Below are 26238 nucleotides of genomic sequence, written 5' to 3'. Positions count from 1 at the left end.
GTCTAAGACTGTCCATGCAGAGATACATACAAGGCAGGTGGGCCCTGATGCATTACTGGGCACATTCACTCTCGCACTGGGCCAGATGAGAGTCCCCATTGTGCCTGCTAGACTTTTTAGGATGTGACAGGGAAGATTTGAGGAAATAATCCGCCATGGAGAATGTGAACGGGGTCAGGATTTGAATCAAGGACCCCAGAGCTATGAGGCCATTGCGCTGCCCATCTTCTTCTTCTACTTTTGGCTGCTCGCGTTAGGGGTTACCACAGCGGATCATCTTCTTCCATATCCTTCATTCCTCCTCATCTTGTTCTGTTACACCAATCACCTTCATGTCCTTTCTCACCACATCCATAAACCTTCTGTTAGGCCTTCCTCATGTCCTCTTACCTTACAGCTCCATCCTTAATTTCCTTCTCCCAATATACCCAGCCTCTCTCCTCTGCACAATCTCGCCTCTCTGACTTTGTCTCCCAACCGTCCTACCAGAGCTGACCCTCTAATGTCCTCATTTCTAATCCTGTCCATCCTCGTCACACCCAATGCAAGTCTTAGCATCTTTCATTCTGCCACCTCCAGCTCTGTCTCCTGTGCCACCGTCTCCAGCCCATATAACACAGCTGATCTCACTATCGTCCTGTAGACCTTCCCTTTCACTCTTGCTGATATCCGTCTGTCACAAATGCCCAATTGTACAGTACCTTCATATGACCAAATGCCAATTCTGATAGGTGGCCTGGCACTGGCAATGACATAACAGACACTCAGTTAAATGTTCCGGGTTGCATATTACTCTGTAGATTTACCGATTGAAGTGATTTTTCCCGGAGTTAGAAATGTTTTCCATTCTACTGGCTATAGCGGCCCTGATGAACTCTGCATTACCCAGTGTACGCTGTCACAAAAGCAGACCACAGACGTCAAAAGGTTTGGGGCAGCCACCCCGTATATTGTGCCTTGGCTGTAGATGGCTTGATTGACTTGGTTGTGAGGTTCACAGGTTTGAGTCCAAAACAGAACTGATTGTAAAATGAAAAGATGGCAGCTTTAAAGCCTGAGACAGGAAGTGACGTCATCGGGACCGGAACTGGATATGACATCTTCTGGACCGGAAGTGACGTAATCCATAGCGCCGGTACCAGAAGTGGCGTTATCACTGGCGGTGGAAGTGTTGTCTTCGAGCCCAAAAGTGACGTCATTCCTAGCGCTGGTAACGGAAGTGATGTCATCACTGGCACTGGGACCTACCGAGATTTCTCGTGGATGGTCTGCAGAAGATTGCCACCCCCTGGTCTTGCGTGGTCTTACTATTCTTAAGGCCTTTCAGTTGCCTCCCAATCGCACGTGTGTGACAACGGTTAGAATTCAACAGTCCTAACTCGTAAGAGTTGTAGGTGTTTGTTTCTGGACTCTTAGCTTATTTCTTGTGGCTGCACCCCATTGTTTCAAGTTCGTACATTCCTGCTATAGACAAGTTTCCCTCGGAGATAATAAAGCTGATCTTATTATTTGAATAAATATTACAGGAGCTTAAACAGGCTACAGTAGTAAAGAGAAGTGGCACATTCAGTGAATCGTACTTGGAATTTGTGTACCGTAATGCTGCATTCCATTTACCGTGAGAATGACGTCGCACCCGAGTCGACTGCGTTCCAGTAGAACGTTCGGAAAAGCAATATGGACGCGTCCAGCAAAACCTTTGTTGTGCTTGCTCAATCGGAATAAATAACAGTTGATTACAATGCATTCTGTGGTATTTTATAGCAACATAGAAGTTGGACGGTTCCGTAGCTGCGACTGATTTAATGAGACACAGACAGAAGTGCTAATATAATACTAAGCTTTGCAGTGTACGTCACCATTTTGGATTGACGTCATGATCCAAAATTGGACAAACTTGTTCCTTCCAGACCACTCATGTGTTTCCTGACTTGGGAATCCGACTGAAGGGGACGTTCCATTTGAAAATCACGACAAGGAACTCGGAAACGCTTAACTTTCCACTTCAGATGGAATGCAGTACAAGTACAAGAGCCTTTTGCACCTCAAAACAACAGCATTTGTTTCTGTAGCACATTTTCATACAAGCAATGGAGCTCAAAGTGCTTTACATGATGAAGAAAGAGAAAAAAGACAAAATGAATAAGGATTAAAATTAGGGAACATTAATTAGCGTGGAATAAAAGTAGGGTCAATGGTCAAGGAGGGCAGAAAAAACAAAAAAAAAAAAAACTCCAGACGGCTGGAGAAAAAAAATAAAATTTGCAGGGGTTCTGAGGACACAAGACCACCTAGCCCCCCTCTAGGCACTCTACCTAACATCATTGACCTCAATCAGTCCTCATGGTATTCAGGGTTTACATTGGAGGACTTGATGATGACGGTCATGTGAACTTCTGGCCTTTAATCCATCAATGTAGGGACATCACGGTGCCCTGATCAGGTGGTGGTGGTGCAGATCGCAACACAGATAACCGGAAAAAGAGCAGAAGAAAAAGTAGGGGTTGGTACGGAGTGTGGAGCCACCATGAATAATAATGATAATTAATTAAATATACAGAGCATCAGGATTAAACTAAGATGAAGCTGTGAGAAAGCCATGTTACAGTAATGTGTTTTCAGCAGGTGTTTAAAGTGCTCCACCGTATCAGCCTGCTGAGTTTCTCTCAGTCAGCTATTCCAGATTTTAGGTGCCTAACAGCAGCAGGCCGCCCTCCTCACCACTTGTTTTAAGTTTAGCTCTTGGAATTCTAAGCAGACACTCATTTGGAGATCTAAGGTTACGATTTGGAGTGTAAGGTGTAAGAAATTCCGAAATATAAGAAGGAACGAGATTATTGAAGGCTTTGTAAACCATAAGCAGTATTTTAAAGTCAATTCTAAATGGCACGGGTAACCAGTGTAGTGACGCTAAGACTGGGGTGATGTGCTCAGATTTTCGTTTCCTAGTTAAGATTCTAGCAGCTCCATTCAGCACTCATTGCAATCGATTGATGTCTTTTTTTTGGGTGTTCCTGAGAGGAGTGCGTTACAGTAATCTAGCTGACTGACAACAAAAGCGTGAACTCATTTTTCAGCATCTTGCAATGACAACTTTAACTTTTCTAACTTTAGGTATATTTCTTAAGTGAAAAAAAAAATGCTGTCCTAGTAATCTGATTAATATGTGATTTAAAATTCAGGTCAGAGTCAAAAGTCTTTCCCACGATCCATTTCACCCTGCATGTGCAGTCCAGGGGCCAGGAAAGATATTTGTATGACAGTGGACCGCCTCGTTTGAAATTGTAATTGAACAAAAGCCTCTTGCATGATGGGCACAATTAGCAGGGCAGCAGACCCTTTCAGCTGGGCTTCCTGCCGTTCCCCAGTGCCTGATGTCACTTCTGCTGTGACACTCTGCATACAGAGAGACCACGCTGGGCCTAACCGGGTAACAGCTGTATCCCTCCCCAGGCACTGATTAATGCATCCGTTGTTATGACAACACGTCCTCCGGAGCGGTGATGTCAGCGTTTTGGGCAAAGAGAAAGGATGGGCCGCCTGTGGCCTTTGAACTTTGACTGTTACGGCCGAGTGTGTGTTTTCGAGGCGCTCGAGTTCAGGTTGAGTTTCTGTGGCTCTGAAGGACAAGCCGCTCGCTGCCTGTTGCTTTTGCCGGCTCAGAGGTGATGTCATTTCTTCTGGCTGTTGCAATTAATAGCTTTTAAAAGACAGATCTTCAATCATGGTGTAGAGGGCTGGGATGCAGAAATAGATACCATATGAGGGTTTTTGGACGAAAGTAACAGTTACGCTAAATTGTTCCCACCGCAGACAGATTGTGAAAATAATCTAATTTAAAGTCTTGACTAAAAAGATTTAGTTGTAATGCCTTTTTAAATTAATAACCAATTAAAGCATACATTTCTTTAAACACACTGACGTACTACGTTGACACATCTTTGGTAGTAGTACTGTTGCCTGTAAATGGAGGATTAAATTGGGGTCATTTGTATGGTTCAAGTTATTTAAAAAGGAGTTCCAGTGTGACATTCTGTGTACACGTCACAAGAAGGAAGACCATAACAGGCCGCATGGTGAGTGAGTGCTAAATGTTCTTAAAATGCCATCAGCAGCGTGTCGACCTCGTCGAGAGGTTTACTTACCTCAGCAGTGACATTCACGTCTCTGGTGACTCTTCCTGTGAAGTCAGTAGATGGATTGGGAGAGCATTGGGGGTCATGAGGTCGCTGGAAAGGGGTGTGTGGCGCTCCCAATATCTGCAAAAGGACGAAGGTCCAAGTCTTTAGAGTTCTGGTGCTTCCTGTCTTGCTATATGGTTGGAGACTTGGATGCTATCCAGTGACTTGACATGAAGACTGGACTCCTTTAGTATTGTGTCTCTTTGGAGAATCCTTGGGTACCGTTGGTTTGACTTTGTGTTGCTCATGGAGTCCTGAATGAGGCACATGACCTGCATTGTGAGTTACGGCACTACGGCCATGTGGCGTGATTACCCGAGGGTGATCCGGCTTGTAAGATCCTCGTTGTTGGGGACCCGAGTGGCTGGACCAGGCCAAGGGGTCGCCCACATAACACGTGGCTGCGGCAGATAAGAGGGTCATTTCCAGACGGTGGGACTGAACCTGCCTAGAGGTTTGCCAACCGGGATGCCAAGCTGTTTCATCGTGTGGTGGGTGCAGCAACACACTGTACCAGTGCATGCTCCCCAACTTGACTTGAATAGCAGAAGGCCGCCTCACCACTTCTTTAAAGTTTAGCTCTTGGAACTCATTTGAAGATCTACAGTATGGTTATGATTAGGATTGTAAGGTGGCAGCCGTTCCGAGATAATACGGTGGAGCAGATTATTGAAGGCTTTGTACACCATAAGCAGTATTTTAAAGTCAGTGTGAAGTCTGACATTCTTCGTTCGTCTGTACCAAAGGATGGCAGGCAAGTTCAGTTCATGGACAGTTTGAAATTAGCCCCGTGAAGGTGGGGTGAGGCTGTGACGGCTTTGTTTCTGATGTGAATACGACACACTCGGGGACGAGCGCCACCCTCAAATGGGTTTCAGTTCTGAGCCAACACGTAAGAATCTGTCCTGTTTCAGAATGCGGACTGCAGTATGGCTCTGAATGGCCTCTTTGGAGTTAAAGACTTTCTGTAGGTAAAGGTGGGCAGAATTTGCTCACCACGGATCTGAACTTGCATTACAGAATGACGTGACCTGTTAGTTCGGTATAAGGCAAGACGCTCGAAAAAGGTAACATGTCCGTGTCTTTCAGCATTCATTGTGTTTGTTAGTTATAAAAAAAAACATGAATGGAGCTCCTGAAATGTTACAGTAGCAGGAAAACACGTAACGGTGATGCTACACTGTTAGCGAGGAAACAGTTTTAAATAAATCACCCTGTTGAAATGGCGCATGACCTCTAATTGTTGCTGTGGGCAGAATGCGTAATTAAGTTCTTTAGCTTAAGCGTGGGACTGTTAAAGTTGTTGCCTCGGATCAGATCCCGGATAGAAAAGATGTTAATCCTAAGCTAGAGAGCGAGATGCTGAAATAAAAATAACACATAACAGATGCCGCAGCGAGTTGCCATGGACGTGCAAGGGCATTCTGGGGACAGGAGAGCGGGACTGAAGTGTGCAGCAGGGCAGATCGAACCTCGCCGGTGCAGATGGACTTGCGTCAGTTGGGACATTGGCATTTGGGATCAGCTTGGATGGCTCTCACAGAGTCGGTCCCTGCCAAAAAACAAATGAATCAATAAAGAAACGAATAAATAACAGCGGCAGCGTATTTTGTTTTCATTCTTTTTTAAATGCAGGTCGTCGCTTTCTGTGGGATGATGTCATATCCGTGACGCCTTGCTGTACTTGGAAGTTTGTCTTATGTGGCCAAGACTTTTTTTTTATTTTTTTTTTTTCCCTGAGACAAAGTTTTTTAATTACCCGATTTCAGACGGAGGTCACACACTTTTTTAACCCGTTGGCGGAAGCTTTTGCTTTTCTATACGGCTGAGTATGCAGTTTTAGCAGTAAGTTGTGAACGGCGGAGGGTCACGTACAGTAACACGCTTCTTGAAATGCAAACAAGGCAGCTCGTTCCTTTCGAATGGCAGAAAGATTTAGACGTTTGAACAGTTAAACATTAGAAAGATTTAGACGAGAGCAGGCCAGTCAGCCCAGCAAAGCTCACCAGTCCTATCCACTTCATTTTTCCAAAATAACATCAAGTTGAGTTTTGAAAGTTCCTAAAGTCCTCTTGTCTACCACACTACTTGATCGCTTATTCCAGGTGTCTGTGTGAAGAAAAACTTCCTAAGGTTTGTGTGAAATTTCCCCTTAACAAGTTTCCAACTGTGTCCCCGTGTTCTTGATGAACTCATTTTAAAGTCACCGTCTCGATCCAATGGACTAATTCCCTTCATCATTTTCAGTCAGGTCTCCTCTTAATCTCCTTTAAAGGCTCAGCTCTTTGAATCTTTCCTCCTAACTCATCCCCTGCAGCCCTGGTCTCAGCCTAGTCGCTCTTCTCTGGACCTTCTCTAGTGCTGCTATGTCCTTTTTGTAGCCTGGAGACCCAAACTGCACCCAGGACTCCAGATGAGGTCTCACCAGTGTGTTAAAAGGCTTGAGCAGAACCTTCTTGGACCTCCTAACTTTGAGAACATCAGTAGAAATGAAGGGGAAGTGCATTTAAAACTGAAGCCAGGAGGCTCTTCTTTACATGAAAAAACAAACGACCAACACATGGAGTGGAAGCAGAAACCTGGACAACATTTAAAGATGAATCTGGATGAGATGGTGGGACAGCTTAGCTATTAGCTAAACAAATGGGCTTGATGGACTGAATGGTCTCCTCTCACTTGTCAGATTTCTCATGTTCTGTGTTCTTGTACTGCACACATCAAGGCGCTATATAATATAACCTGACATTCTGTGAGCCGCCTTAAATGGCTTCTGTCTGGCAGTCGATAGCTTAAAGTCCACTACGACTCCTAAATCCTTCTCCTAAGGCGTACTCTCGATTCTCAGACCCTCCCATGGTGTATTCAAACCTCACATTTTTTATTCCTACACGTCATACTTCACATTCACAGACATTAAATTTTATCTGCCGCAAATCTGCTGTCCCGAGTCCCTCTGTGATAATTTAATGGAGTCCAGATTATCTGCCAATCCACCCTTTTTGGTATCATCTGCAAACTTCACCAGCTTGCGGAGTGGTGGCTCTGAGGCTAAGGATCTGCGCTGGTATCCCGAAGGTTGCCAGTTCGAATCCCCGTCACTCCCTAAAGAGATCCTACTCTGCTGGGCCCTTAAACTTCAATTGCTCCAGGGGCGCTGCACAATGGCTGACCCTGCGCTCTGACCCCAAGGGGTATGTGAAAACTAACAAATTCCTAATATGAGAAATTGAATAAGGTGAAATAAAAAGAGCTTGTTACTTATATTGTTATCCAAATCATTTCTATATATTAAAAATAGCAGCTGCCTCAACACTGACCCCTACTGGACACCACTCTTAACATCAGCCCATTCTGATGAGGTTCCTCGCACCGAGAAGCCTGCTGTTCAGTTCAGGCCTCTATTTCTCATGAGGACTTGGGAAACTTTATACACATTTTTGCTTTGCCCCCCCTAATAACCTCTCATCTATAGGGGAGGAAGAAAAGCTTTAGATTCGTCAAAAAATTTCAATCTTTCGATGGATCTCGACATTTTAGTGCCCCTGATACCATAAACCTTGATATCTCGATAGTGGATGTGTGTCTATCTGTGTGTCACAGTCTCTTGACGACACTCTCGAGCTGAAACGGCTGGATGGACAAATACCAAAGTCGAAACGCAAGCCAGTTATGAGATGAGGATGCGCTGATTCGTTTTTGTGCCAAATCGTGCACTCTAGAGGACCCTCAAAAGGCAGTAATTCTGCAATGAATTCTGAATTCTTCTCCTCGACGGTTATCGTAATGACCTATTTTATAATCTGAAAGATCAGCATCAGAGCGGTAAATAATTACTGAAATGTTAGAGAATAGTTTGGGTAACTTGATTCTTAGGGTGCAAAGCGCTCACGTCCAAATTTTATATATTTAAATAAAAATGAAGGAATGGTTTTAGTTATGGAAGGCTTGGTTTAGTAGTAGAAATGTACCACACATTGAAGTGGCACAACACCAGCAGCACCTTTATAAGCAGACAGATAGTTAAAGCAGTTAGGCTGGCATTACGGCACAATGGATAAATAACGGGACTCGAAACCAATTAATGCCCCCTTGTCCAATCCCACTGTGTGACCCCAAGCCTGTCACCTAACTTGTCTGTTGTGCTCCGATAGCAACAAATACGTAGAACTGGTGGTGCAGGGTGCACACCTCTAGAACTGCCATGTGAGACCAGCATTTGTTTCTTAAATGGCCAACGAGCTTAAGAGAAGCAGATGAATTTATACTCCACATCCTCGTGAAGTGATCTGGACTCTTCGTTTGTGACGTCATCAGAGGTGGGTTATCACTAAAGGTTGAGTTGAACGCATCCTGGCTGGCCAGCCATGAACAGGAGATGTAGAACACGTACAAGTCTCTGTGTACTATTCTTGTGTGGTTATTGTCCTCCATTATCGTCCTGTTTATGTGTTTCATTCCGTTATATCCCATTTTGGAAAATAAAATAAAAGGTGGTGCACAGGAGATGAGATCTTCAAGTAAGAAAAAACTTCTCTGCAGCTTCGTGTACCCGCCTTTTTCTGACAGCCAGGACTGAATCTCGTATCGGTTTCATGAAGCCGGAGTTGGTTGGATGTGCGAGTAAGACGTTCACTGTCCTCTGTATGTCTAACGCGGCTGCTGCTGTTCCTCGGGGTGATGGATTATTGTTTGTTGTCCCAGATAGGAACACTTATGTGAGGAGGGACGGTGTCATGTTCAGACTTTAGAGGCAACCAAATGTCTGAAGAGGGAACATCCGTCAGTTTATTTAGGCAGCCCAAGTTCCAAATCTGCCAGGTTATAATTTGTTAAGTCAGTTGCAATGAAACTGAAGAATACGCTGAAATGGAAAGCCGGTCTGGAAATTAAAGGCTTGGGAGTTGAACAGCGGAAGGTCCAAGATGGGATGTAGAGGCTGAAGGACATGAGGTTCATGGGCCTGCAGCCTGGGCAGTAGAGGTGTAGGTGGAACTATTATAGTCCTAATGATTATGGCCATAAAGATATGGCAGTGCGCCATCCGTTGGAATGACAGAGTTGTGCATTGTATTAGAAAAATGTTTATGATGCGCCATCTGTTGGAATGATAAAGTAATGAATTTAATTAGAAAAATGTTTATGATGCGCCATTCGTTGGAATGACAAAGTAATGAATTTTATTAGAAAAATGTTTATGCTGCGCCATCTGTTGGAATGATAAAGTAATGAATTTAATTAGAAAAATGTTTATGATGCGCCATTCGTTGGAATGACAAAGTAGTGCATTTTATTAGAAAAATGTTTGTGATGCACCGTCTGTTGGAATGATAAAGAAATGCATTTTATTACCAAAATGTTTGTGATGCACCATCCATTGGAATGGCAAAGTAATGTGTTTTATTACAGAAATGTTGGTGATGTGCCATCTTTTGAAATGGCAGAGACATAACAATCTGGACGGACACCCAGACATTTTATTTAAGGTGGATAGCCAGTAAGTTAGTCTGGATGTCAGAGTCCATATCTCTTTTACATTTGTTTTTTTTTGGTTTTTTTTTTTAATTTCTGCCGTCCATTACCTGCACCGACTGCTTGTCTTATGAATAAGCACTCACTGGATGTATTAAGCGTGTTAATAAGTTCAGCTCACTAGAGTTTGCATCTTTCTCCTCCACCACGAAGAAGGCAGAATTCTAAAGAAGAGGGGGCCTCTTCTCTCCGTCTTGCACCTTTGGTCCGTCATTTACGTGCCACTCGCATGACGCCATTGTGAAAGAGAAGTGGTGAGGTAATGCAGGAAGGAGTGGAGACGAGCAGCCCCTGAAACAGGATCCCTGTTGGATTTAAGCGGGTATTGCTTTCCTCTCGTTACTTCACTACAAACTCGGCAGGGGACCCCATAATAACCGTAATAGCGGGCTGGCAGTGTGGACCTTCAGTAAAACGGAACGGTTTGCCAGACATAATTTGCTAGCGATCTCAAGATAAAAATAGGAAAAACACCAACACAAAAAAAGCACATTTTTCTCGTGTCCTTATTCCGTGATGGATAGTGTTTCTCATTCCCCCTGGGAGCTTTGAGGGTCTTTGGAATGTATCCTGTTGTCCGCATGCATTCCTCATTTGCAGTTCTGATTGTAATTAGAATAAAGTATGTATGTGTTTTCTTTCCATTTTACTGGCACTCATTTACTTAGCTTATCTTCTCCCATTATACCTTACTGTGTTGGGGTGAGTTTTTTTAGTTATAAAATGGATAAAATGACATGTTTGCCTCCATTAATGCAGAAACAAATGAATTTGCAACAAAAGTGAGTCCAAGCACAAATGTTTAGCAGCAGTCGCTGTGCCGCTCCCAGTGAGGACGGTGGGTTGAATTGTGCTGCTGGATTAAAGGGGACTGACTGTGGATGGATGCTGCGACACACGTCATCATTTTATTAAGCAAGCTTTTATTTTATTTTTTATTTTTATTATTTTTTTGCGTCTAGATCCTATAACATAGCACCACATCATTGTAAAATAAACGTTTGTGCAAAGAAGCTTCAGTTGTCCCCCAGGCTGCGAACCCAGTCACAGCAAATTCCATTAAAATGATCCAAAATCAATACAATTCAAGTCGATGGCATCCATGAACTAAACATTCAATAGAAAGAAATGAAGAAGTGCAAAAAGTGCAACGTTAATGCAAATTTTAACCAAAAGCGTTGTTAACAGGGAGGAGCGGCAGCAACATGCGCCCGCCGGCGTCCCCTCACTCTTAATTAGCAACGTTCTTTGTGTTGTTAAGATGGCCGCCCGTCAGCATTCATTACGTTAAGTTGGCCTGAAGGTGGAGAGGCGCTGATACTGTGCAAGGTCATCAGAGATTTCAGGATGTCACGTGTTGTTTGCATGTATTTTACTTGGATGAGCATTGTCACAATGTATGCCCACCTTAGTGAGGTGTCGTGTGGTGGGTGTGGTAGCTCCTCCTTAGTGAAATGGTTCACCCATAGAGACTAGCTGGGGTAGATTTTTTTTTTTTTTTTTAATTTCAGTGAAAAAGTGAGAACAACTGCAGTGGGCTGGCACCCTGCCCGGGGTTTGTTTCCTGCCTTGCCCCCTGTGTTGGCTGGGATTGGCTCCAGCAGACCCCCGTGACCCTGTAGTTAGGATATAAAGTGGGTTGGATAATGGTTGGATGGAAGTGAGAACAATTTTAAGTGACAGATGGATGGACTGGCATTGGAAAAGACCACCTGCCCTGCCGGGAGGCCACAATGGATGAAAGCCAAGATTGGAGACACAACCTGGCTTGGATGGCCCTCAGTTTCTGACCCAGTCGGGATGATCAAAAATGGATGGATGAGGGATGAGTGGACCTTTTGCCCCCCACCACTTTGCACAATAGGCGCTGCTTAGACCTTCTTATCAGTCTTGAATGTATTACAATGAGCTTTGCAAGTCACCTTGGATAGAGGGTGTCTGCTAAAGCATTAAATAGTAGCTGGCAGTGCTCCCCCTGGCTGGAAACCAGTATGGACACCCGCAGGGTATTCTGGGTAGTGTAGTCCGGATCAGCAATCCTGTCGGGGGTCCTTGGGGGCACCACGTTTATGCTGTGAAGAATGGACATCACTATTGGGGAGCTTCCATGTGACCTGGAAGTGTTTCCAGCATGCAATGTGTTCCTGGGTCTGCCTCATCCAGGGGTGAGAATCTAGGAGTAAAAGGAGCTGGAAGAGGAAAAAGCTTATTATTATTATTATTATTATTATTATTATTGGATTGTTAAAGAAAGCCAGTGAGCATGTCTCTGGATAATAAAGAAAACTTTTGCTTATCCCTAAACTGTTTTTGGAGCTCTGTGTCGCCCTCTTGTGGACGTGCAGTGTAGATCCACTTACATTACCCATATTATGTAGTTTATACAAACATGAACATTTTACATTGACTTATTTGGCTGACGTCAATATCCAAGGTGACTTACAGCATTTATGACACAATTGGTTCCATTTCCTTATCCAATTTCCATAGCCCGGAGGTACTCACAAGTCACAAGGATGGAAGCTCCGAAGTACTTCCAGGCTGAAGAAAAAGTCAGTTCTTCCTCCGACCCGGAAGTGCTAGCAAGTCAGGGGTCAAGGACAATTTAAAGGACTGCTGTGAGCCCATGAGGAGAGATTTGAGTTTAATTATTGTGATTATTATTGTTGTATTGCCTGTTTATTGTGGCGGAGGTGAAACAGGATCTTTTTGTTGTTTTAACCTGTATCCAGTGTGTCTGTCTGTTGGGTTTAAAGGGGCAACAGCAACCCCTAGCGTCTTACATTGGCATATTCGGCAGAATGCCCTGCGGGAATCCGGGGCACCACTACACTCCGGGGGAGCTGCCATCTTCCATCCTCAGGGTGTCCCGGCCGTCTATCACAATGTTCTGCTTATAAAGTCATGGAAGTGAGCTTCTTTTTCTTTACTTATACGTCATGAATGTCCTTCTCTCTGTCTCCGCAGGTGGCTTCGCTGCTTTCTCCTCTTGTTTCCCTGCACTTTGTGAGGGCAAGCCGGCAAGCATCTTACCAATGAGTCTCTCCCAGCCGTGCTTACCAGTCGCCAACGTCGGTCCGACACGCATCTTGCCTCATCTCTATCTGGGATCACAAAAAGATGTTTTAAATAAGGTGAGTGCAAATATGAAGAATGTAGTCGTGATGAAAGAGTCAGGAATTCTAAGAAATTCCTGAAATGACTTCATTTAGTCAGAGGATGAAGTAAGCGTCAGGTTGGCGGCCGTGATGGTCTGAAGTTGAGCGTGAAATGATTAATGATGAGAGTAATGGAGGCTGGCCAGCTGTGGTGACACATTTGTTTACGGGGTTGCACAAGTGCATTTTATGTAGCACGACCTTAGCAAAGGCTTCTTTTGGCCCTCATAACCCTTATAAGGCGTCAGTCGAAGGGCTTTGGGGGGTATTGACATACTGGTAAAATATGAAGGATTCACCGGTCTTATACTAAATATGTCACATCAAGGGAAACATCACTCAGTTCAGCCACCTCGGACCTGTGCAACTGTTATGAAGACCCAAACCAGTGTTTGTTAACATCTTATACATCACACCAATACGTTAACCGACTAACACTAACCATATTCGGCGAATTAATTTGAATGAATTGAGTTATTGAAATTCCTCATCAGGACGACGCATGAACTACTTGCCCATAGTTTACCCCATGCCCAGGGGGTTTTATGAGTAAATAGTTTGTGTGGTGTGGTCCACCAGGGGGCGTACCGCTGCCCAAACCCCAACACAGACAGGCTGAGACACAAGTTCAGTGCAGCACACCACTACAGAGAACAGCACAAAGCACCGATAGAAATAAACACCGTCCATTGGATATTCCAACAAGACAATGAGCCAAAACACAGTTCGAAATCTACAAAGGCGTTCACGCAGAGGGAGAAGTACAATGTTCTGGAATGGCCGTCACAGTCTCCTGACTTGAATATCACCGAATATCTATGGGATGATTTGAAGCAGGCTGTCCATCAAATTGAACTGAACTGGAGAGATTTTGTATGAAGAATGGACAGCAATACCTCCATCTAGAATCCTGACACTCATCACAGGCTATAGGAGGACAGCGTCCAGAGGCTGTTAGATTAGCAAAAGGAGGCTCAGCTAAGTAGTGATGTCATATCTCTGTTGGGGTGCCCACATTTATGCACCTGTCTAATTTTTGTTATGCTGCATATTGCATATTTTGTGTTAATCCAATAAACTTAATGTAATAATAATAATAATAATAAATTTTATTTATATTCCATCCATCCATCCATTTTCTAACCCGCTGAATCCGAATAGGGTCACGGGGGTCTGCCGGAGCCAATCCCAGCCAACACAGGGCACAAGGCAGGAACCAATCCTGGGCAGGGTGCCAACCCACCACAGGACACACACAAACACACCCACACACCAAGTACACACTAGGGCCAATTTAGAATCGCCAATCCACCTAACCTGCATGTCTTTGGATTGTGGGAGGAAACCGGAGGAAATGCACGCAGACACAGGGAGAACATGCAAACTCCACGCAGGGAGGACCCGGGAAGCGAACCTCCAGGTCTCCTAACTGCGAGGCAGCAGCGCTACCACTGCGCCACCGTGCCGCCTTTATTTATATTGCACTTCATAGTTTAGAAATCTCAAAGTGCTACATAGTAAAAACAAACATAATAAAACAAGAAAATCTATGTATGCTTTAACAAAATATCTTTCTAAAAAGATGAGTTTTTAGATTCCGTTTAAAAACATAAGTCGACTGTGGGGCTCTCAGGTAGTCATGGAGGGCGTTCCACAGTCTCGGCGCCACAGATGACAAAGCCCTGTCACCCATACTGCGAAGCTTGGTTCTAGGGACTTGGAGAGCGTTAGTGTGTACAGAGCGGAGAGTGCGTGAGGAGGTATGAGGGGTAAGGAGTTCCTGTAAGTAAAGGGGGGCATGTCCATAGATGCACTGATGGGTGAGGACAACGACCTTGTACTCAATTCTGAGTGGGACAGGGAGCCAGTGAAGGGTTTTCAGGATTGGGGTGATATGGTCATGCTTTCACACCCTCATCAGGATCCTGGCAGAGCAATTCTGAATATACTGGAGTCTCTGAATACTCTTGCCAGGAATCCCGATGAGGAGCACATTACAGTAATCCAAATGTCACTGTCACTGCTGAAATCCTACTGTCCCCATAAGGCACGTCAGATATTAAAAGGAAGTTGCTACTTTGAAAGCTCAGCAAAATGAGAATTAAGAGAGGGTCCCAAACTTTTTCATATGACTGTAGGTGACACAGCATATCTGAAGCGTTCCCTCACTCACACACACACAATCACATCGCACCAGGAGCACTGACAGCATGCACGTCTTTGGGATCTGTAAGGACAACTGAAGAAATAAACCCTGCAGACGTCTAGAAAACACGCATGGATGTTTGAGACAGCAGTGCTGCCCGCCACGCCACCCGGCCACCCTCAACATTACTTAGCTTAGTGTCTTGTTGTGGCTTTTAATTGTTGATGCGTTGACACACGGCCGTCTCAGTCTCGGCAGGCAACCGTGAGAGGCACTTGGCCGCTCTTGCGCCGTCCTATTTAGCCACAAGCCTGAAGAAAACGAAACGCGTTTACTGTAAATTAGGGAAAAGCTGCCAAGTCCCTGCTTGCAAAAAAAATTCTCTTGATGTTTTGCTCCGTGCCTTTTTATCTGATAATTATTCTATCGAGGCCCATTTGTTTTGTTTTTTCTTTTCTTTAAGGAATGTTAAGAAAAGTAAAATTGCAAGTTTAAGCCCTTTTTTACGAGAACCAACTTGGAGTACAAAAAGTCAGTTTCGCTCTCAGAACACGTTTGCCCAACCAGTGCGTAAATTTGGACTTTTGGTCACCATTTTTAATACACAGGGTGATCCAAAAAGATTCATCCAATTTCAAAATGATTCATTTCACTTGTAAATCATTACAGAACAATGCAGTCAATTGTAAACTGACCATAAAGTTTATGATGTAATTGCACAAGTGCTCAATATGACCTCCTGTGGCTGTACGGACAACATCAGCCCACACTCGACTGAGCATGTCGGCTGTCACTGTCCTCTCGGCTCTTTCAATGAGATTTCATAGATCATCCAGTGTGGTTGGGAGTGGGGGCACAAAAACAGAATCCTTAATGTTTACCCCCACAAAAAATAAATAAATAAATAAATAAACACAGTGTGCCATCTGGTGATCTTGGGGGGCCTGAAGTGAAGGGCCAAATCGTAGGCTCCTTTACGGCCAATCCAACGATGAGGGAGCTTGTTGTTGAGAAATGCGCCGACTGAAGGGAGCCAATGAGGTGACACTCAGAAGCTCTATGACCGCCCCCCTAAGTTCAGTTGGTATGTGATTGGTTCATAGACGCCTCACACGCTTTGAAGTCGGATGAATCTTTTTGAATTGCTGTGTATATTAATCAGTTAGGGTGTCACATGCACATAACAACCTGTATTAAATCGATTTAGCTGGATCAAGCGAACAAAATAACAAACTTCATGTGTCTACGGGGGAGATTTGGCTTTTTAAATAAATAAATAAATAAATACAGTGGGTACGGAAAGTATTCAGACCCCCTTCAATTTTTCACTCTTTGTTATATTGCAGCCATTTGCTAAAATCATTTAAATTCATTTTTTTCCTCATTAATGTACACACAGCACCCCATATTGAGAGACAAAAAAAAGAATTTTTGAAATTGTTGCAGATTTATTAAAAAAGAAAAACTGAAATATCACCTGGTCCTAAGTATTCAGACCCTTTGCTCAGTATTTAGTAGAAGCCCCCTTTTGAGCTAATACAGCCAGGAGTCTTCTTGGGAAAGATGCAACAAGTTTTTCACACCTGGATTTGGGGATCCTCTGCCATTCCTCCTTGCAGATCCTCTCCAGCTCTGTCAGGTTGGATGGTAAACGTTGGTGGACAGCCATTTTAGGTCTCTCCAGAGATGCTCAATTGGGTTTAAGTCAGGGCTCTGGCTGGGCCATTCAAGAACAGTCACAGAGTTGTTGTGAAGCCACTCCTTCGTTATTTTAGCTGTGTGCTTAGGGTCATTGTCTTGTTGGAAGGGAAACCTTCGGCCCAGTCTGAGGTCCTTAGCACTCTCGAGAAGGTTTTTGTCCAGGATATCCCTGTACTTGGCCGCATTCATCTTTCCCTCGATTGTAACCAGTCGTCCTGTCCCTGCAGCTGAAAAACACCCCAACAGCATGATGCTGCCACCGCCATGCTTCACTGTGGGGACTGTATTGGACAAGTGATGAGCAGTGCCTGGTTGTCTCCGCACATACCGCTTAGAATTAAAGCCAAAAAGTTCTATCTTGGTCTCATCAGACCAGAGAATCTTATTTCTCACCATCTCTGAGTCCTTCAGGTGTCTTTTAGCAAACTCCAATACTTTCCGTGCCCACTGTAGGTAAATAAATCAATATACTCTCTCTGGACTGAGGATGGGGGTCCAGCAGACCCCCATGACCCTGTTCAGGACTAAATGACTGACTGACTTTGGTCTAAACACACACCAGAATGATTATAAAGCAGGAAAATTTTAAAAGAAAGAGAAGTTCTGACTTGACAGTCCCAGTCCTAGTGAGGCGCTATACAGGTGTATTGTTGTTGGTATAAAGGACCTCCAGTCTTTTCAGTGGCAGAAAGTCCTCAGTGTTGGTGCAGCGTTGTTCATAATGGCACTCAGTTTTGTCTTCATATCAACACCAGGGGTTCACTTCCCGGGTCCTCCCTGTGTGGAGTTTGCATGTTCTCCCCGTGTCTGCATGGGTTTCCTCCCACAGTTCTAAGACATGCCAGTTAGGTGCATTGGCAATTCTAAATTGTCCCTAGTGTGTGTGTGTGTGTGTGTGTGTGTGTGAGCGCACCCTGCCTGGGGTTTGTTTCCTGCCTTGCACCCTGTGTTGGCTCGGATTGGCTCCAGCAGACCCCCGTGACCCTATCGTTAGGATATTGCAGGTTGGATAATGGATGGATGGATGAACACCAGGGAGTTCCAGAGTGTGTCCCATACCCTTTCAATTAGCCTGTTGACTTGGTGGTCCTCTCTTGACATGATGTCACCAGCCCAGTACACCACACCAGCCATCACACGGTTGTGGAAGATGTGAAGGACGTCACTTCCCACATTAAAGGAACTCGGTGTATTAAGGTAGAAGATCCTGCTCTGCCCTTTCATCCCTAATTCCTCTGTGTTCCAAGACCAGCCCAGCCTGTCATTAATGAGGACCACCAAGTACTTGTAGGAGTGGACCCCCTCCACATCCGCTCCTTGAATTTTGCTGTTTATTATCCAACAATTATTGTTGAATTAATTTTTACAGCCCTATGTTTTAACTTGATGGCTGATCTCAGTGTTATGTGCTTGTCGTCCCTCCCCACCAAGTGACGCTTTGATTTTGAGGGCTAACATTTTAAATCCTCGATTAGTCAATCGACGGAGGCACCTTTACAATCCTAAGTGTAGCGTTAGAGGAGGCTGGCGGCGTTCTCGGGGTCATCTACACCCAGTTTACCTTCAAGGAGGTCTGTCGCCTCACAACTTGCATCTTCTGAAACGTGTCGACATTCTGTTCCTCACTAAGTGGTCTTGAAAAGCTCTTGCAAAAAAATGTCATCTTCTCTTTACCAAACCCTGCCCTCCCCAAGCCCTGCGTAAAACAAATCTGACCAGAAGACAGCCTCGAAACAGTGCCTGGTAAAAAGTGAGAGCTGAACCATAACCCTAACCCTAAACCTTCACGACGTAGAGGCAGTTGCAGTGGCGGACCCTCTTTTAACCATGAAGTTGATTTAACGGTTTCCCGTCATACTCTCCGTTGACGTTGCATGCTGTACTGTTTGCAAGGTTGAAATGTCTTTACTAGCCTCAAGTATTTCTGTTTCTCGTGAGCAAAGAGCTGATGACGATTAGCCCTGTTTTGTTTAGGACCTGATGGCCCAGAATGGCATCACCTTCGTCCTGAACGCCAGCAACACCTGCCCGAAACCAGACTTCATTTCTGAGAGCCACTTCATGCGTATCCCAGTGAATGACAACTACTGTGAAAAGCTTTTGCCCTGGCTGGACAAAACGAACGAGTTTATTGGTGAGTATTGGCGCTGCTTGTGAACACCTGCCATGATGTTATTGTATGGTATGGAAAAAGACAAATCTTAATATCTTAACGAATCTGGGGTCTCACTTTAGATTAGGTGTCCCTAATTACACTTCACTGTGTTATTACTTGTATAATTGCAGAGTATCTAGGTGTTATTACCGCGTACTTACTGTGTAGTACAGCGTAATGCTCTAATGAAGTATTCAATTCTAATTGTTATTCCGCAATTTTTATAAATATGTATTGTAACTGCCATCTGGGTCAGACTGGCATCCCGGCTAAGAGAGGGGAAAAATCAAGAATCTGCCCAAGCAGACGGACGGGTGTCCCGACCAGGAGAGAAGATGTTCCTTTACCCATATGGGAAGCCCCAGGCAGATGGACAGGAATCCCGACCAGTTATACTTACAGGACAAGAAGGGTCTGTCTCTGGCGGCCATTTTATCCCCCAAGGATGCCAGATGGCAGAAGCCCAGGATACTGGTGCTTGTTTGGACACCAGCAGGGAATGCTAGGAATTGTAGTCCAGTAACACAGCCCAGGCTGGTACACTCCCTGCTATTTGGGATTTGCGTCTGACCCAGAAGGGCTTCCAACAGGTGAAGCCCTGGCACTGGAAGTCCACAATAAAAGGGACCACACTGCCTTATCGGGGCAAATCAGAACTGGGAGGACGGAAGGCAACACTCGACTGGAGGAGAGCAGTGCAGTGGTGGTAGAGGGAGCAGAGGAGGAGGACGGAAGAAGAGGTTTGTGATTGTGGTTACAAGGTATTTGTAATAAACAGCCCCTTTATTAGAACCCGGGACTGTCTTGTGTGTTCGCGTTTGGGGCTCACTGCCGCCGTCCCCTAGCCGTCACAGTGTGTATATAAACTGTGGAATAACAAATACAACGGAGTATTTCATTATAGCACTACACTACACAGTAAGTACAAGGTAAGAGCACGTAGTTAGATGGTAAGTCCAGCGTAAGCAGAGACTTGATCTTCTACCTGCAGACACGAGATTAATGTGACTATACTGAGAGATGTTGAAGCGCCACTCTGCCAGTGCTGTGCCCAACGTGTCTTTAAAGCTTTGATTTAAATTGGCCACTGCCTTCTTTTTTTTTGGCCACCTGAATTATTGCTTGAAGTATTTGAGATATAAGGCTATAGGTTTTCTCATAAAGCTTTTTAGGCAAAACATCCAATAATTTGTTGTTAATATATGAAAGTATTTCATCAGCTTTGACAAATGCACAATTACAGTCAGACAGGCAGTCGTTTGCTAACCCGCTTAGTCCTGAACAGGATCCTAGGGGGTCTGCTGGAGAATTTCCCAGCTGGCATAGGGTGCAAGGCAGGAACAAACCCTGGAGAGGGCGCCAGTCTGTCACAGGGCACACACACGCATGTTGGACTGTGGGAGGAGACCGGAGAGCCTGCAGGTAACCCACACAGACACGGAGAGAACATGCAGACTCCACACAGGGAGGATCCTGGACGTGAACCCAGGTCTCCTTACCGCGAGGCAGCAGCGCCTCCTCTGTGCCCCTGTGCTGCCCACAATTACAAACATATATATGTACACTAGGGGGGCCTTCAGCGCCTTGACCTTCTGCTAACTAAATCACCTAAATACAAACACTGGTGTTATGTTACTGCTCTTGTGAAAGAAAGTTTACTCAATCAAAAATAAAAAATCTCAACTTTCTTGATATTAAAAACCACACTTTTCTTGATATTTTAGTTCATAATTTAAAAACGGAATAAGAATCTGAAAATCTAACAACATCACATTAAAGTTCGATATATTCTGAAAAGAATGATACCAAACATATATATCCATCCATCCATTATCCAACCTGCTATATCCTAACTACAGGGTCACGGGGGTCTACTGGAGCCAATCCCAGCCAACACAGGGCGCAAGGCAGAAAACAAACCCCGGGCAGGGTGCCAGCCCACCGCAGCAAACATATATATGTAGGTTTTAAAATAAACCAAACAAAAAACGTCACATAAAATCGTTGCACTTTTAGGTTTAAGATTTTATATATATATATATAGAGAGAGTAGATATATTAATATTAGTGCACCAAAGCAGTCAATGGCGCACAGGAGGCACGTCTGACGTCTGCTGCTAATCACAGACCTCCACAGTCAAGGCCGCCTGAGCAGAGCGCAGATAATTCAGCTGTCTGTGCCACGGACTACACGGAAAAGTCCTTTTGTGTGATTTTGCTTTTATTTTTTATTTTTTTGCTCTGGTTTGGATTGATTTCCTCTAATCAATTTATCGCTCCCACAATGTTTTTCCATTAGCAGCTTTAAAGTTTGCCTCATTCGGGTTCGGCCTCAAGCGTTTCACCAACTTTCGTAGTTTTATGCGTGCTTTATGGTCCTTCCAGAGGCGAGGATGTTGATGTGGAAGAAGAAGAAGAAGCCTGAAGCCTTACATACAGCTCTGCCCTTCCGTAAATCCCAGTGTCGCAGAGTTCGCCGTTGCCTAACGTTTTATTTTATTGATTTTTTTCTAACAGTAAACACAGAGGAGCAAAGCTGGCACACCACCAGGTGCTGAAGGGCTCCCCTGGTGCTGCTCTGCCAAGCCATCTTCAGCTCCTGCTTGTTTTCGGGGGGCTTGTCCCCTTACGTTCTTTTTCTCACAGTAAACACACAGAGGCTCCATGTATCCATTCTGGTCCAGTTTCACACCAAAATGAGCTGAGAGCGTTAGCCAGCAAGTTTGTGGTTGGCGAACTCTTCAAGGTTTTCTCCTTTGCCAGTTTTTCATATATTAGAAACATTTGTGCTGTTTTTTTTATTTATTTATTTTGTATCAATATATTTTTTTTTTTTTCATTTTGGAAAAGCTGCGTGTTTGGTGTGGTTGACGGTGAATTTCTTTTTATTTTCTTTGTCCACCCAAATGTATGAAAAGTGAGAAAGAAAATAAGAGAGCGCTTCCTCCGCTCCCTTTGTGATATTTAGAAATTGAATAGTCGAGGGAGAACAAAGACTTGCTGGCCGGCCGGTTTCTTCAGAGCCGTACGTTCTGACAACGTGTCCTTTTTCTTTTTTTATTCAGATAAAGCGAAACTTTCCAACTGTCGAGTGATTGTTCACTGTCTGGCTGGAATTTCGAGGTCCGCTACGATCGCCATTGCCTACATCATGAAGACGATGGGCTTATCTTCAGATGATGCGTACAGGTATTAAGGTGTTTTTTGTTGTGATATTTCTCATGTAACCATCCCATTGGCACACTTGTCGTACTTTTGAGGATTGCTTAATGGGCAAGAACCAGCTCTGAATGTGGCAGCAGTCCAGCACAAGTAACTTTGAAATGGGCACAACCTGCTGGGCTGTGGCTCGTCCTTAAACTGATTGCTTGTTTGGGTTCATAATGAGTACCCCGGTACTGCGTCAGGGTTACCTGCTGCCCTTATTCACCTGTACGTCACAGGACCCCTCAGAGTAAACCTTTGTATACTAATAATACATACAGGGCCCCCCTTATAATGGGACCCGTTTGTCTTTGATTCCCTCCTGTGCTCCAGAGTTTCATATTACAAGGCAGACACTTCAGAGATCGCGATTAAAGTGCACACTGCAGATTCGCATTTCAGGGGATTTGCAGACATTTCGGTCGCACCACACTTTCTCTACACGGTCCCCCCCCCACCCTTCCCCGTGTCAGGGCACCATAATGTTTGGTGTCACAGGTGTTTGTGATTCCTCAAGTGGGTTTTCATGGCTTCATAAGAGACCTCGGCCTGCTTCTACCCTTTGGAGTCTATAGCTGCCATTGTTCAACATGAGGACAATGAAAGTCAAAGAAGCCATTATGAGGCTGGTAAACAAGAATCAAACCATTAGAGACATCAGTAAGACATTAAGATGACAAAATCAACTGTCTGGACTATCATGAAGAAGAAAGAACACACTGGTGAGCTCAGGAATCACACAGGAACTGGTGGGGCAAGGAAGACCACCACTGCTGAGGACAGAAGAATCCTCTCTATGGTCAAGAAAAATCCCCAAACACCTGTCTGACAGACCAGAAACAGGGGGTCTTCAGGGGGCTGATGTGTGTGTCAGAGACGACTATCAGCAGAAGACTCCATGAACAGAAACTCAGAGGACACACTGCAAGATGAAGACCACAATAGCAGGATGGCTAGATTACAGTTTATGACTGAAAAGAGCCTGCAGAATTCTGGGAAATGATCTTGTGGTCAGATGAGACAAAGATGGACCTGATCAGAGGTGACGGCGAGAGCAAAGTGTGGAGATGACAAGGGACTGTCTGAGATCCAAACCACACCACCTCATCTGTTAAACATGGTGGTGCTTAGAGTGTTACGGCTTGGGCATGTATGGCCGCCACCAGTCCTGACTGGCACACTTCTCTTCGTTGATGATGGAACTGCTGATAGCAATGGCACAATGAATTCTGTGGTGTACAAAAACATCTGACAAAGCCATTACGAGGCTCTCATCTCTTCATTGATGACAGCAGTGGCACAATGAATTCTGAGATGTGTAGGAACTTGTGACCTGCTCAAGTCCCAGTAAAGGCCTCCAAACTCACTGGATGCCACTTCATCCTACCAGATAATGAACCAAACAGACTGCTGGGGCAATAAAGGAGCTAAAAATGGAAACTTCTTGAATGGCCAAGCCAGCCACCCGATTGCTGAAGAGAAAACTGAACAAGCAGGAGCTGAAGATGGCTGCATGAGAGGCTTGACACAGCATCACCAGAGGAGACCCTCAGCACCTGGTGGTGTCTCTCAGACTTCAAGCAGTGAGGGACATGTGACAAAGGACTAATTGTGACGGCTTTAATGAGCCTGCCATTGCTGTGACAGAAAACATTATAAGACCCCTATACTGGGGGAACCATGTAAAGAAAGTGTGGTGCGACCAAAACGAATGCAAATCTCCTTCAGTGAACGTCCGCAGTGTGCCCTTTAATCGCGATGTTTGAGGTGTGTGATTTGTGATTTTAAACTGTGGAGCAGAGTGGCATGTCCAGGGCAGAGGTGTCTTTTGGTCCCAGGTGTTATGGGGGCCTCCGTATGGATTCCGTAATAACGAATTTGAAGTCATTCATGCTTGTATTTGTGAATATAGTTGATGAAAGGCTAACTGCATTATGTTTTTGGGGTCCCACAGGTTTGTAAAAGATCGGAGGCCCTCAATATCCCCCAACTTTAACTTTCTGGGGCAGCTTCTAGAGTACGAGAAGGGCATGAAGCTGCTAAAAGCCTGGTCCACTTCCTCCAGCAAGTCCCTGGCCGAGAAACCGGAATTAGTTGTGGATCCGGAAGAATCATCACAGACTCTGACTGGCATCGCCACCCAGGAGAACGGCTGCTCTACCTCACTGGCTTCCGAAACGGAGCCCGACGCAAAGAGTTCAGATGTTCAGCCTGATTCCGAGAAAGGGGAATCCAAGCTGGCCTCCCCCATCACACTCCAGCAGGGACTGAATGGACTGCACCTCTCCGCGGAACGAATTCTTGACACCAACCGTCTGAAACGCTCGTTTTCTCTGGATATCAAATCGGCGTATTCTACCACCCATTGTCCAAGGACACCTACTGTCGCCAGTCCCATCGATTCAGAAGATGTCCCAAAGCTGTGTAAGTTAGATAGCCCGAGCGGAAGTAACGGTTTCTGTCAGTTCTCACCGGTCCTGGATAGTCCCGGGACAAACGAGCCAAGCAGTGAGGCTAAGGTACGACAGAGAAGGAAATCAAAGCACAATGGAAACACGGGGGCTGCATCGGCGACTTCCCCAGCACACTCGTTAAGCTTGAACTTCAGCAGGACGGGCTCCTTGCACAAGAGCCCGAGCCTCGATGAAAATCTGAAGACCTCCGTTTTGCTTGGTCTGCCCAATGGCCATCAGCCTGTTGTAGGGCCCAGCGGGAGAAATGTGTGGACCAAGCACAGAGAGACGGTACAGGCCACCACTCCCGGTACCCCGACTGGCGAGAACCCTTGGTTCTTCAATACGGACTCTCAGCCCAGCAGTAGCAGTTCCACGCTGTTTGGTGGCAGCTCATCTTACACGGCCTACAGCTGCAGCGGGCTGCCCAGCAGTTGTGAGGCGGTCCGTCTGCGGGACAAACCTCAAGAGCACTGTGACTCGAGAGCCAGCTGGCACGAAGACAGTAGCACATCCGTGGACAAGCAGTTCAAACGAAGGAGCTGCCAAATGGAGTTTGAGGAAGGCATCTCGGAATCCAGGTCCAGGGAGGACTTGGGGAAAATCGGCAAGCAGTCAAGTTTTTCCGGGAGCATGGAAATCATTGAGGTCTCCTGACAGTCGCATAGAAGGATGGGAACAAAATAATGTTGAAGAACACTGGGAGTGTGGCGACGGGACGGGACGGGATGGGACGGGGTTAATTTATAATTGTTTGCATTAATGTTATGAAAAGAAAAAAAAACAAATTGAAAAAATGAGTTTAGGTTTGCGCCTCCTTGTCTCTGAGTATGCCTGGAACGCTGAAATCGAGATGGCCCGGGGTTCATTTGTAAGAGACGTCAACCCTGAAGTAAACCACGCTTGACGAAAATCAGGCGAGAATAGATTTTAGTTTTTAGACATAGCGTTACGGCAAAATACAATTCCGAGCAAGGCCGGTTCGGGTCTGTCGTTTATGAAAAGGATGTTAGTACAGAAATCTGCACTGCGGCATAACTGAATTGACGGTGAGCCCACCGCACGTGAGAAATGACAGATCAACAGAAGCAGCAGCAGCACGTTACGACGCCTGCGACTCATTGTGGTGCCAACCCGCTCCGACAGGCCCGAATCCATCCTTCTCTGACATCTCAGTTACCCGAGTGAAATTTGAAAACATCCAAGATGATTGGTTTTTATGTTGTTCTCGCTCTTATTTGATTTCATTTTGGGGAGAAGGAGCCGCAGACTCTGTTAATGTTCCTCCTAACGTATATTTCTAGGCATGCTCAGAACAAATGGATACAGACCACCGTATGCTACAAATCGGCAACAAGCTCATATATGTATGTATATATATATACATATATATATATTTTACATATATACGTGTGTGTGTATATATATATATATATATATATTTATAATATATGTATGTATGCATATATGTATTTATATATATATGTATATATACATATGTATATATATATATATATGTGTATGTATATATGTATATGTGTGTGTGTATATATATATGGGAAGATGAATAATATTACTGCAGTTATCTATTATTTCTGTCACTATTGTTTTAATTTATTTTATCTGTTCATTCTGGTAATGAGAAATAATATAATGTTGATGGACTTCTTTTTTTTTTTTCTTCAGTTTATTGTATTTATATAAAAAGAAA

The 26238-nt window shown here is 44.7% G+C and overlaps 1 protein-coding gene across 2 annotated transcripts in view; it reads left to right on the top strand.

Annotated features, from left to right (window-relative positions):
* The window catches only part of dusp8a (dual specificity phosphatase 8a), a 386719-nt gene extending 360805 nt beyond the window's left edge, over positions 1–25914 (top strand). Inside the window, exons 4-7 of one of the 2 annotated variants that reach the window (XM_039736580.1) lie at positions 12678–12844; positions 18690–18849; positions 21936–22059; positions 24029–25914. In XM_039736580.1, the coding sequence (XP_039592514.1) occupies positions 12678–12844; positions 18690–18849; positions 21936–22059; positions 24029–25184 (1607 nt within the window). In that variant the 3' untranslated portion in view covers positions 25185–25914. The remainder of the gene's footprint in view (positions 1–12677; positions 12845–18689; positions 18850–21935; positions 22060–24028) is intronic. The other variant, XM_039736588.1, reaches the window with a different exon arrangement.
* The last annotated feature ends 324 nt before the right edge of the window (positions 25915–26238 follow it).

This window comes from Polypterus senegalus, chromosome 1 (genome assembly GCF_016835505.1).
Source record: "Polypterus senegalus isolate Bchr_013 chromosome 1, ASM1683550v1, whole genome shotgun sequence".
Classification (NCBI taxonomy): domain Eukaryota; kingdom Metazoa; phylum Chordata; class Cladistia; order Polypteriformes; family Polypteridae; genus Polypterus; species Polypterus senegalus.
This window is presented reverse-complemented; position numbering and strand designations above follow the sequence as displayed.